General features: G+C 31.0%; 1 protein-coding gene across 1 annotated transcript; it reads left to right on the forward strand.

The window, feature by feature from the left end:
• Positions 1–4,464: 4,464 nt before the first annotated feature.
• LOC146999591 (52 kDa repressor of the inhibitor of the protein kinase-like) lies at positions 4,465–9,038 on the forward strand. The gene is made up of 3 exons (XM_085808648.1): positions 4,465–5,118; positions 5,760–5,858; positions 7,097–9,038. The coding sequence occupies exons 1-3, from the start codon at positions 4,964–4,966 to the stop codon at positions 7,329–7,331; spliced, it is 489 nt and encodes a 162-aa protein (XP_085664774.1). The 5' UTR covers positions 4,465–4,963; the 3' UTR covers positions 7,332–9,038.
• The last annotated feature ends 5,312 nt before the right edge of the window (positions 9,039–14,350 follow it).

Consider the following 14,350-nt stretch of genomic DNA (forward strand, 5'->3'; position numbering starts at 1 on the left):
GATTTACTTGTTGGCGCGGTTTTTACAATCGTCAGCCATCTTGAAAAACGCACCAAGCCTTGTAAAAAAAATGGCGCATATGTAAAGAACAATGCAATCAATAGTTACGGACGCCTTTCAAATCACTCAAATGAACTACAAGTTCTTCAGGTGAATAAAACAACCATTTATTTATTTAAAATGCAGCCTTAAATTAGGATTGCTAACATAAACAACATCAAAATAAGCTGAGACCACTACATTCTAAATGTTACGAAGAACACAGAAAATATATAAATCAAATATATTCAAAACAGTTTGTTCAGTTGCGCGCCTGCCTCTACCCGAGGCTGGGTGCATTATGAATAAAGACAAAAAAGTTCTTAATAAGTCATTCTTTATTTCCATCAAAACAGTATCACTCTTCCGAGATCTGCTTTCGTTCGTCTACAAGTAAAACATTCGAAACACTCAGTACGCAGGCTGACGTCACAAACAGCAGCGCCTCGCGCCGGTTATTACTTCAGTTCATTTCACAACATCCTCCCCCCCCCTTGAGACTCAGGTTGAGTCTCAAACTCATAACAAACATTATTTAAAAGATCAAGTCTTTTTGGAGCTTTTACAAGTCGTCCAGAGGAGGAATATTGTTGCATCACCATTTTATCAGGTGCAATTCCCTTTTTTAACGTACATCCAGCATGACAGTTCTTATTATGTATATTTCTGATTAATAACTTAGTGAAATCACCTTTTTCTGGTAACAGTATTGGATACAAAAAAGATTCATGGTCATCTCTATTTAGTATTCTCGTTTTAACTCTCAGAATACCATCATCATCAATGAGCGTTTCAATAAAATTATAAGATTTTTTATCAGTCAGATAATAATTTTGAACCAAACGAATTAAATTTTTCTCAGAATTTTCAATTTCATACTGTGAAAGTTCAATGTTTCTGTTCTTTTCAGAACCACCTTTACAATTATTTACAAATCTAAATATCCATGCAAATATTCTAATCATTTTGTCATAATTGGATACATCGATTCGATGCCAAGGGGGTGCGTCTTTTGATAGATCGATATTCACTATTTTTATCTTTTTCCTCTCCAATTCTATTTCTTCATGCAAACAAATAATCTCACCAGTGGGCCAGTTTTCAGGGCCTTCTCGCAACCACAAGGGACCTTCCCACCATCTAGACCGAAGCATTTGCTTCGCAAAACATCCGCGCGACAAGTCGGCAATATTTAGTTTCTCTGGGATATGTCTCCATGAATAACCTCGCGTCAACTCTCGAATCTCTTTAACCCTATTTTCGACGAAAACGGACCAATTTCCTTGCTCTGTTATCCACCAAAGGGCAGTGGTTGAATCAGACCAGAAGGTAACTTTTAAATCGGGCAAACTGAGAGCTTTGATAATAGAATTTGCTAGTCTAGAACCTATACAACAGGCCATTAATTCTAAGCGAGGAATGCTTAAAGATTTCAAAGGCGATACTCTAGACTTCGCCCGTACGAGATTTATTTTTACTTCAGAATTAAATGTTGATCGAACAAAGACGCACGCTGCATACGCCCGCTTGCAAGCATCCACAAATACATGTAGTTCAGACGTGTCATTGATAAACAAGTATCGAGGCAAAGTAACATCTTTCAAAATATTAAGTTCTTTAAACCAGTTCAAAAATATATTTACATCATTCGGAGACAATTCATCATCCCATGCAATTTTCACTTTCCAGAATTTTTGCAACAACACTTTTGGAAGCAATGTAGTTGGCGTTAATAAACCAATAGGATCAAAAATTGTCTGCACAATTGCCAAAATTGTCCTCTTTGTGATTTTCGTATCACAGGTCAATGTATCTGCGTCTGTGCAGCACCTCAGCGTATCATTATCCAAATTCCAAATTACCCCCAAAACGGAAGTATGCCCTGAATGTTTGTCAACATTTGTACCAGCCACATTGCTTTCAAAACCGCGCAAGTTAAAACATCCATTTGACATGATTAATTTGGAATGTTCAATAAACGAAACTGTTCATCAATACTAAAAACACTAGATAAACAATTACCCACATGAAATGACGATTTCAATTTTTGAGCAACTTCACTATATTGACGTGGACAGTTTTCTAATAGATGCATTATAGATGCGTTCAACAAGTAGGGGCTGGAAGAAACTCCAAACACAACTCTGCAATGCCTATAAATTAATTGCCCTTCATTGCATGGGAAAAAAAATCTGAGAAAATCTCTATATCTTTAGATGCGACGGATAACATTAAAAAAGCTTTTTCAATATCGGCACTAATACCAATCGGATACATTCTAAAACGATCTAGAATATCAGGCATTAATTCAATAAGATTTATTCCTTTACACAAACATTCGTTCAAAGAGAGTTTCCCTTTCTCAGATGCAGAAACGTCAAAAACATGACGAATTTTCGTGGTTTCACTTCCTAATTTGATTACAGGCCTATGCGGCAAATAATGACATTCATTATTCAGTTCGGTTTCTGGTACGCGTTCAATAATATTCAGCCTTTCCCATTCCTTGAACACATTTTGATAATCATCGAAAAATTTACTACATCTGAGTTTATAGATCATCTTTTGATACCTTTTCCAGGATAATTCTTTATTATCGGTTAAATGTGTCGTATCACATTTCCACGGAAGTTCTACTTCATATCTTCCATCTGGAAGAATTTTCATTTTGTTCTCAAATTCAGATAAATTAAAACTTTCATTCATTTTAACAGTTTCGTTTGGAGCGCATATTCCTAATTTTTCCAAGTTCCCATAACTCATTCAGAGGAATTCTCCTGACATGCATTGAAAATGTTTTCAAAATATTATCCTTTTCACCCGAATTTCGTTTTCCAAATACCGTCCACCCAAGTTTCGTTTCGACAGCCGTTACCCCGGACTGTAATTCATTAGAATTTCCCGTCAATAATTTTCCTAACATCTGCTCCGATTAAAAGGTTAATTTCAATTTCCTTTCGCAATGGATCAGAAAATTCGATTTCCTTTTCTTTTAATTCATTCAAAATCTCTTTATCTTTAACCTTAGGAATAAAACCGCAAATCTTTTTTTCCGATAATATGCGAATGTTCCTTTTAAATTGCTGACCTCGACCGAAAACACTTCATGTTGTTTAGGTTTCGTTTCGTCCCCCCCAAACAGTGCATGTATAACTGTCTCCTCCCGAAGTGGAGATGCTTTAAGCTGACTCATCATATTTTCACTAACGTAGCTACTTTGGCTTCCGCTATCAATTATGCAGCGAATAATTTTCTCGCGACCTTGACACCGAATTCGAACGCAAAGCGTTTGCAAAAATACAGTTTCGCTTCTGCCACAGTTAGAAAGAGAACTCTCTTTTGAAACATTTATCTCATCATTATTTTTTAGCTTTTGATTACACAATACATCAAAATGATTACAACTTTTGCAAATAGAACAACTTAACTTACCTTTGAAAGGACAAAATTTACTAATGTGACTCGCTCTTTTCAGACAAGAAAAACAAGCACCTTTTTTCAACAACAATTGTTGTTTTTCAGCTAAAGTCATTTTTTTTGCAGAGTAACATTTTTCACTAAAATGTTTCTTTTCACAAAAATTACAGTTCGGAACACTCTTACCTGAATTCTCAAGACTTACTAGAGCTGATGCTTTTACGGGATCATTTTGCTTTACCTGTTCGTTGTTAAAATCTTTCTTCCGATGGTTCTGTTGGGAAGCGAAACCAGTTCTTGCGAGGAGAACCATCTCTTCCCCCTTAACTTCCTGTTTTAAGAAATTCATTAAATATTTCAAGGATCGAGTCCCTTTAGTTTCAATGGAGTCGTGATTTCTGCTTCTTTCCCATGCCATCAGTACTTCTTCTGGTAAGCAACTTTCCACTAAGGGGGTCAAAAAATCCCCATATTTTTCTTGGGTTCTTCCCAAACTCGTAATTTTCCTTCTAGTTCATCATACAGGGAGGGTAGATCCGTTTTTGCTCTTCCGGTTACAGCGTTCTTCATCACTAGGCTTAACAAGTCTCTCACATAGATTTGCACAAGTAAATCTTCGCGTCCAAAGCGCTCTCTTAGTTGTTCGATGGCTTTAGGATAATTAGCTGCCGTTGCCGGGAAGCTAAGGACTAGGCGTTCTGCTTTCGATTTGGGTTCCATGGCCTGCAAAGATACTGTATTTTATCTTCATCGGCGATACTTTTGTCATCGTGGATTTTCTGGAACTGACTCCAAAAAGTCAGGTAATCTTTAGCTTCACCACTGAATTTTTTAAGCTCAATTTTAGGCAATTTAAATTTCCTAGATTCGGAATTATTTGAAAGAGAGGAGGCTTGTATTTCCGCATCTATTTGAGCACACTGTTCTAGAAACTTATCTCGATAATTCTCCGCTTCTTGAAAATCATCACTAAATAATTTTTCTCCATCTTCAGTCTGCAAAATCTGCTGCGATATAGCACTCTGGCATACGTCAAGTCTCTGGAATTTATCACAAAGTTGACACTTCAAAATCGAAAGTATTTTTAAATCTCTTACTTCTTTAGTTAATTCACTTTCGGTTTTCCTTGAGGTTTGCGAAAACGCAATTCTAAGTCCTTTTCTTTGAGCCTTTAAAGCGATCAAATCCATCTTCAAAGTATATTCAAAATCGAAATTCAATATCAAAAGTTCAATCGGAAAATTCTAATTCAAAGCACCCGGTCCCACCGAGGGTACCACTATGTTACGAAGAACACAGAAAATATATAAATCAAATATATTCAAAACAGTTCGTTCAGTTGCGGGCCTGCCTCTACCCGAGGCTGGGTGCATTATGAGTAAAGACAAAAAAGTCCTTAATAAGTCATTCTTTATTTCCATCAAAACAGTATCACTCTTCCGAGATCAGCTTTCGTTCGTCTACAAGTAAAACATTCGAAACACTCAGCACGCAGGCTGATGCCGGCATGTCGTCAGCCATATTAGCAATCTTTTACCACGTTGTTCGAAGAGGTTCATTGAAAGTTTTTTTCAGTTCTTTTCTCTGGTTATTTAAGCTGATCATAAGATGGATGTTTCGCAAGGACGATCACCGGAATTCACCCGATTCTCTTTCTGTGAGGTAAGCCTGCTTTTTTAATTCGAAAACCTATCATAGATTTTAAAAATTGATTTTGTATAGTACATTAATTTTGATTCCCAAGCTCCAAAAATATTTTGTCTCATTGTATCACACAGCAGCTAGATTTTCATTCTTAATATATTAACTTTGCATTTTAGCATATGAATCTCAGTTTATATAATTAATCATATGGCAAACAAATACTATAGTTTTTGCAGGCATATTGCTATTTCTTTCCAAATTTTTTTACTGAGTTTTAAGCTTTAAAGTCAACTAATAATAATATTACGACAAAACGAGCGATCAGGAATAAATTTGCCATTTATAATAATGCGGCAACTAATGGCATGTATGATTGCATAAATTAATTTTATTAATAAATTGTATTATGCTTCAGCTTTAAATTTATGCTATAGATTACCAAATAATTTATCTGAGAAAATTTATAAACTTATTTAATATTAGTGGCCACTGAAGACTATTTTTAATGTAGTATATTGATAGTTATATACAATTTTTCGTATTTTATGATTATTTTTGAAAATTTTATATTCATTATTATAAAAATATAATTTTGATTTTTCTCAATATTTGATGTGGTTTAGTGAATAACAGACTAACTCAATCTATCTTTTACTTAGCAAACAACCCAAATCCTGGTATCGCTGTAGTGTTTGTGGGACAACATCTCGAAAAACATCAGACAGGAAATTTTTCAGATTTCCTAAGGATCCTATTAGGTAAATCATTTCTAAGTTTAAAAGAAACTAAACTTTGATAATTAATAATATATATATATCTCAATTTTTGATAGAGAAGCAAATATTTCATGTATTTGGAATAATTTAAATAAATAGCTTGTTTTTTTTCCATTAAGTGTTCCTCATCATGGACAAATAGTTCAGTGTTCTTGTGTAAATATTCAAGATAACTGTGCTTGTGATACAGTTGCTCCCAAAAGTGTTCATACACTTTAAGAATTTGTAAAAAATGCGCTGTAGCCCAGAATTGAATTTGATTATAAAGCCCAATATTTTCTCATATCTCGAAGTGATTTTGAATAAAACCAAATTTTTTTTAAATTTTTTTCTTATAATATTTTAGAAGATAATTTTTGTAATTTATGTATTACAAGCTTGAATGCTGCAGGATATCCTACAAAAACTGACAGAAATTTAACTGCAATATTTCGTAATAGTGTCTGCAGATTTCTTCAAAGTGCACGAAGGTTTTTGTGAGGTAACTTTTTTGTTACTTTTTAATTATTAATTCTCCCCCAAAGTTTTACTGTATTCTTATAATACTTTTATAGAGTTTTGCTAAGATAAATTTATAGATATTAAAAAATTCCCACAGCACTATTTCACTGAAACATAAGTGTACGAACACTTTAGGGAACCACTACATATTAGTGTGAATAAGGAAGGAAATATTTTAAAGATGCACTTTATGAACAATGTGTACTTTTCATTGGTGCCTTATCCTTTTTTAATCATATTGTTAACAAAACTGTACAAAGAAATGCTAAATTGTTTAACTAGATACTATGACCGGTAACTACAATTTAACACAATATCTGCAAAATTATTGGGTTTCGTACATCAAAATAAAATTAGATGAAATGCAATCATTTCAGAATTTCTTACTAATGTAAAAGAAATTTTTTAACAAGGTTAAATTTCTAATAACACTGAAAAGAAGTTCTTTTAATTAAAGAAAATAAAATTGTTTTTTTGTTTTCATAGATCAAAATAATAGAGAATTAGTATAAATATATCAGAAATGTAATAAATCATATTATGTACATGAATTTTTCCTTAAATTATAATTTAATGTTTGTTCTTAAAAAATATATAACCCTTCTCGAGATTGTGTAACTAATGTATAAGGAATGTTTTTAGTTTGCTATTTTTCTACTAACACTGAAAATGGATTTATTGAAATTTAAAATATAAAGTTAATGTTTTCATTTTTATAGATCAAAACAATGGGCTCCCGCATGCAGTAATCAAGACTTGTTAAATATATCACCAACTAATTTGTATAAAACTGCACTAATATGTTCGTCACACTCCAAAGATCATGATTACTGTTCACCAAAGATGCGATATTTACATTCCTGTGCAGTGCCGACAAAATTTGAACAAACAGGTATCTACAGTGTTTACTGTTATTATTTCAATATGCTTAACAATGGTGCCATTAAGAAATAACTCATCAATAATAGTGGATCACCTGTCATGTTATGCTCAAAGAATACTGTGCAACAAAATTGATGGTTTGGATCGCCTGTCAAGTTTTGTTAAATAAATCACCAACTGATTTGTATAAAACTGCACTAATATGTTCGTCACATTTCAAAGATCACGATTACTGTTCACCAAAGATGCGATATTTACATTCCTGTGCAGTGCCGACAAAATTTTGAACAAACAGGTATCTACATTGTTTATTGTTATTATTTCAATATGCTTAACAATAGCGCTCGCTATCTAAGAAATAACTCGTCAATAATAGTGGATCACCTGTCATGTTATGCTCAAAGAATACTGTGCAACAAAATTGATGGTTTGGATCGCCTGTCATGTTATGCTCAAAGAATGCTGTACAACAAAATTGACGGTTATTAGTCGAAATATTGACTGTTGATTTTTGGCAAAATTAAAATTATGTAAAATCCAAGCATACAGCATTTTTAGAATTATTATATGTATAGTGAAGGTGGAAAATAGGCATTTCTTGCAATTGCTATTTAAAAGAATTAATTTCTAATTTCATAATTTGAAACAATCTTCATCAGGATGAGCTGCAGCAATATTTATTTGATTCAGTGGATTATTTACAAAACTTCTTAATACCTATAGGTTTGATTTTCAAGTTAAGTATTTAATCTTATATTAATAAATGTGAGAAGTATTGAATATTTTATGGACGAAGAAAATGAAATTAGTTATTTTAATCATTTTTGTGCAACTTTTATAAGACATTTTAAATGTAATCTTGTATTTGTTAATTTAAGTGAAATGCTTTTGACTCTTTGTTTTCATAATAGTCATTCCAAATAATTAAAAGTTCTTGGTAATTTTTTTATTTTTATTTTATTTTATTTTATTTATTTATTTATTTATTTATTTTTTTGAGGTCAGATAATTATAATGAATTCAGTGTTTTCAATTTATTTAGGAGTACTTGTAATTGTTTTTAATTATTTTTTTTTTGTTTCAGTTAGTTATCATGCAAATTTTGCTCATAAAATTTTAAATATGGAGTTATAAAAATTTATTATGAATTATATGGTATGTGTTTCTTCTTTTTGAAGCTTACAGAATTAAATGTACTCATTGGTCGAATAATTCGGGATTAAATAGATTTTTGCAAAATTAAAATTATGTAAAATCCAAGCTACAGCATTTTTAGAATTATTATATGTATAGTGAAGATGGAAAATAGTCATTTTTGTAATTGCTATTTAAAAAAATCAATTTCTAATTTCATAATTTGAAATAATCTTCATCAGGATGAGCTGCAACAATATTTATTTGATTCAGTGGATTATTTATAAAATTTCTTCCCAGGTTTTAATAACACCTGGAAGGTTTGATTTTCAAGTTCAGTATTTAATCTTGTATTAATAAATGTAAGAAGTATTGAATATTTTATGAAAAAGTAATGAAATCACTTATTTTAATAATTTATGTGAAATTCTTTAAAAGGCCTTTTAAGTGTAATTTTGTATTTGTTAATTTAAGTGAAATGCTTTTGGTTCTTGGCTGCAAAATTTGCTCATTGTTTTCATAATGGTCATTCCAAATAATTGTCTAAAAAATTTCTTGGTATTTGTGAAGATGCTTAAAATTATTTTGCATATGTATATTCTAAAACTTGAGAAATGTCAATAAAAATCATTTTTTTACCTCAAATGTGTTATTCTTTGTTTTAATATTTAATAATATGCTTGATATGAAAAGAAAAATAGCGTTATTTATGTAATTAATGCAGATTTGTTAGAAATCTAACATCACGGCAGTAGTTAATTTTATTTTCTATTAATTCTGATGTTAGTTATAAATTAATGCTAGATATTATATCAAAAGAATAATAATTCTGTGAGTTTACAGAAAGAAGAGTTAAGGGGTAAAATAAGGAATATAAAAATAATAAAATTTATTTATTTATTCATTTATTTTGAAATTGAATTTTAGGATGTTCTATGCGAAACATCTAGACGATTAAAGATTAGAAGATAAAAGATCAGCTACACAATTTATCTGAAATGTATGAAAATAAAACATTTTGAGGAATTTCAAAGTAAAAAAAATTACTATCTCCTCGGACTGCGCTATTTAAATTACACCCTGCGCTGCTGTTTCACTGTATAGCCGTGGCTCCTCGATATAGCGGCGCTGAGGCGAAACAAGTTTACATTGCGTCTATGGAAGCTTTCATTCTTAGATTCTTTGCCCAAGCTTTCCTTTACCCATCGATGACGAATAGCTGATAGCTTTGCACTTTGTAATCGATTACGATGTCTCGATACGTTGTTTACGTTTTATGCGGAATTGTGGTAAGGTTGCATATGGAAAATTTTGACGAATTGGATAAGGGCCGCTCTTCATATGTAATTTTTTTTCCTTGCTGTATACGAGAGTGGACGCAGTACGAATAAATCTCTAGGTTTAATCTTAGTATCCGGTGCACATGGGATTTGACTACTTTTGGCGACTTTATGATGAGCAGTAAAAACGGGACATATACGATGATCTCTCATTTTCCCCACACAAAATAATGCGTAATCGGAACTGAGTACTGCTCACATTATTACCAAAGTCCCAGGTAGTAACCTTTATCGCCTCCAAAATGTCGCCAAACTACCAGTTACCATATTGTAAAGATCAACCAAACTTAATCATATTGCTGATACAAAAGTATTGATATGCTTTGTTCAATTCTCTTGTTAATAAAAAAACAGCAGTTGTGTATGTAATGACAGTAAAAAATAGCGAAAATTTATATATATGTCTGTATTGTTGCCTAAGTAGTAATAATGCATGATTATAAAATAAATATTAAAATCTACTGAAGTAATAATTGCATATGTTAGAACACGAGAAAAGAATCTGAATTTTTATTTATTTCAATGACCCGTCTTTTTTTTTTTATTATGTTCACAGAGTTCTTTTTTAAGTTTCCTCCAAACAGCAGAGATGTGTGTCCTAAATTTTGTACTCAACAACACAAAATTATGTTCAAAGAAAAGAAATTCATAAGTTCTGCATTACCTACGATTACTAGTCAAAAAAATCATGTTTTCCATTTCCCCACATCGAAAAATTATACTGGTGGTAGTGGGGGAGAAACCACTTCATTTGGCATTTGATGTTTTATATCAATAAAAATCCCATGGTTTTAACCATTGATTTTAATTTTAATCCCTCTTCATTGTTAGCTTTTAAGGAAATTTGCTTCTTATTTGCATTTTGGTCTCTTTCTGTCAATAGTGGTATTAAAGATCTAGTTTTTATCATTTAACCATACTCTCCAGTTTCTTTCTGTTGCCTCTCTTTCCCACCCAGTGTGCATGCCGTGCTGAATGCATTATTTCAGATTCAAAATGTATAGACAGAGAACAGTACCAGGACAACAAAAGTGGTAATTTAACAACATAAATAACATTGGTATCAATTATCCCCTCCCTAAGACAACCACTTCCATAGAACAATTTTTATAGCAGCTGTGTCTGGCTGTCTTACAGACAGTTCATTGTATTTTGTGATTTAAAATTTATTAGCTCGTTATAATACTGATGCAATTTAAAGTTTTTTCTTAATTAGTTCAAACATCCCATGTTACTGATCAAAAAGTAGTATCTTATGACTTATAGTCATATTATTAAAAATTTCAAAATGGCTTTTGGAAATTTTCTTCCTTTCACAATGATTTGCAGTTCGGCAAAAAATCTTTCACAAGTTGGTCTTACTATGGGCAAGTATTGAATTTTGTTTAGAGTTAAAAATCATTTCTATGGTATATGTACATCTTTTTAGTTTTTAATATACTTCAGAAGTTCTTTTTCTTATGCCATAAGGCATGTGTAAAATAAGCTTATTTCCTCGTATTATTATTATTAAGCAATCCAGAAGAAGCCTTTCTGACAATTGATCACTGAAACTTATGCCGTACCTTTCTGTTAATTAGAAAATAATTTTGAATAATAAAATAAATATATTAGAAAAGTATTATATTATTGAAATATTTTTAAAAATATATTAAATTAATGTATTAGAAATCTCTGTAATTTAAAACAAGCTTTCGTTCTTCATCTACATGTCCATTTCCAATACCCAAAGCCTAATTCCATCATAATAACTTATCTTTTACCCGGTCATTATTCAGTGAAACCTTTCTATTTGAAAATTCTGTATCAGCTTTGTAATAAAGGCCCAAGATACAACCTCCACCACCTGTGAAATGCATAGCTTTGTATAGGATCTCTGTGGCTGTTACTGGAAGGCACTAAATAGTATGTTCAAGCACTAAATAGGCTTCCTTATTCTCTGTTTGTTATTTAGTGTGTGACTGTGACATATTTTTGTGTATGTGTATTTGATACTGTGTACATATATATATAATTTTGTCTACCATTGAAAATAAAAATATATGCATTACAAATCTGAGTTATTAAGCACATTAAGGCTGTTTTCACCTTTCGTTCCAAAACAGATATTCAAATTAAATACATTAGGCAATTTGTGTTTATCTACATTTGTTTCAATAATAATGTTTTTGCTGGCATTAATTTCTCTAAGTAATTTAAACATGAGGTTGTTTAAGGCCATTTTTTATCCATTCATTTATTGAAATATTTACATTTATTACTTTTTTTTCCATTAGATAATCCAAGAATTTTATATATGTTTCAATTTATGGTATAGACTTGTATATATGCAACATGAATTGTTTTTTTTTTAAGTTTCCAAAAAAAAAAATTTTTATCTTCTATTTATGATCTCATTATCGGATTGTGTTATAAGGTATTTCTCTTGCCTTCGTAGCATGTCTATATGATGAGCACACTCGGCACATATTCGAGAGGTCCATGGTTCGAGTCGTGGAGAGGGCATTGCTTGTTTTTCACGTTTCTCAGCTTCCAAAAAAATCCTAATGTCTCTACAGTGTCTTCTTCAAAATAAACAAATAATCTGATGGAATTAAAATATTTTGGTCTTTAAAACTTTTTAATCACTGCTGTTTACATTTACATTTCTTTTTTCACATAATTTGAAGTTTTCAAGTAGTTTGAAGGTTTTCAAACTATGTTTCAGAGAAATTTTACATCTCATGCAACTCCTCTGCAGCATCTTCAAGTCAAAATCAAAATTTAAAACTATTTTTAATATCACTGAACATACTTAAAATAAAGAAATATTTTTTATTCTATTGTTATTGTTACAAAAAAAAATATTAAGCAGATCTGTTTTTATGATTAAAATTATAATGAAATAATGATTTTCTTTTCACTTTCTGCATAAAATGCACAAATTTGATATTTCAATTCTTTTTTAACATTTATTTTTCTGAGGATGGAAATGCTTCTCTCTAAAAAATTACAATTTTAGAGTTTTTTCTGAATTCACAGATTTGAAGACAGTTGGATAGAAAAGCCACAATTTTTGAAATGGATGAATAAATACAGCCCTGGCTTTTGTTATGTTTTATGCATTTAATAAATTTCCGCCCAACCGTTTATTCTTTAATTCTACCTAACACAATTAATGGATACTTGTTTCTAATATAGAATTTTAGCATCAGTTCTACATAATAACATTAGTAATCATTTTTTTAATTGAATTTTATCATTATTAACAAAATGCTTTGGCACTATGAACTGAGAATTTTTTCCTTGACTTTTATCTTTCAATACTTTAGGAACTGGTCATTGATTTACATCTATAATAAAAGAAATAAATGCTTGTATGAGTTTTAACATATTGTTAAAAATGCAATAAACCTCAGCTCCTTTGTTGCATGAATAATGTAAAACTCCCTGTTAAGTATTTTTTTAACATCTTCTATGTAACAGTATAGACTCCATGATTATTCCTTAAAATTGGAAGTATCAGAAATAGATGTAAATATGTATTGTCTTCTGCATTAACTTACTAAAATAATAGTGTGAATATCTGAATGGAATTATATGAAAGAGCTACAGGACACTATGTTTTCACAATGGTCATTCCACTATACTGGAAATATTAAATCAAACAATAAGTGCACGAAAAGATTCAGTAAGAGGATATACTCTCTTCTGTAGCAATACATTTGACTGCAGTTGTTCCATATGATATTTCTATACAACATCCCAAAATCTTGGTAAATAACTTTCTAAACCAAGTTTACAGTGGAAAAAAAGTAGTGGAAAAATGTCGTAGTCATGTAACTGGGCTACCATACATCAAAATTAAGCAGTGTTACAAGTGTTTTTATCTTAACTGCCTGTTACAACCAAATAACTAGATATGAGAAAGGACATGCAGTGTCAGTACAGCTGGATGATCCCTTTTACAGAGTTCCTAATTTGAAAACAAGTTAACCTGTAAAACTACACTTCCTACTGGTTTGCTTTAGATTCATTTGGTAAAAAATATGCCATTAAAGTCTGTACCAATCAATCAATAAACCTTGTTACAAGCAAGTTTTTGTTTGCAGGATGCTGTTCATAATTGGTTTTCTTTTGGTGGTATAGCAACAGCGAAGGAAGAAAGATTATGGGTTATTTAAATTCAACTAACATAGCAAATTCCATTCTTCTGTAACTTTATAATTTGATACAGCTTTATTTTTTAGAATTTTATTCATACTACTATTTCATCCATTGCAGACAAATTCCACAAATGCATATTTTAAAATTAATTTCACATTTAAAAAAGCATGATTTGTTATAAAAATAAAAATTAGTTATAAAAATCATTGTAACTTGGACAAATACATACAAAAAAAGGAAAATAAAAACATAAAAATGGGGATGCTGCTTATTAAAAACTGAAGAATTGTTATATGCACATACACATGGTTGATACAGTTTGGTGCATCCTGTGAAATTTGTTGTGGTAATATGGTAGCAAAAAAAAAAAAAAAAATTGTATTAAAATTATTAAGGTGTTGATGGCTATGCTAAGTTACAGAAAACAAGGTAACGTACAATAAGAGCTATGTACCTTAGGTAAAAGGATGT

This window comes from Stegodyphus dumicola, chromosome 1 (genome assembly GCF_044657685.1).
Source record: "Stegodyphus dumicola isolate Sdum_Otavi_A_Nest chromosome 1, ASM4465768v1".
Classification (NCBI taxonomy): Eukaryota; Metazoa; Arthropoda; class Arachnida; order Araneae; family Eresidae; genus Stegodyphus; species Stegodyphus dumicola.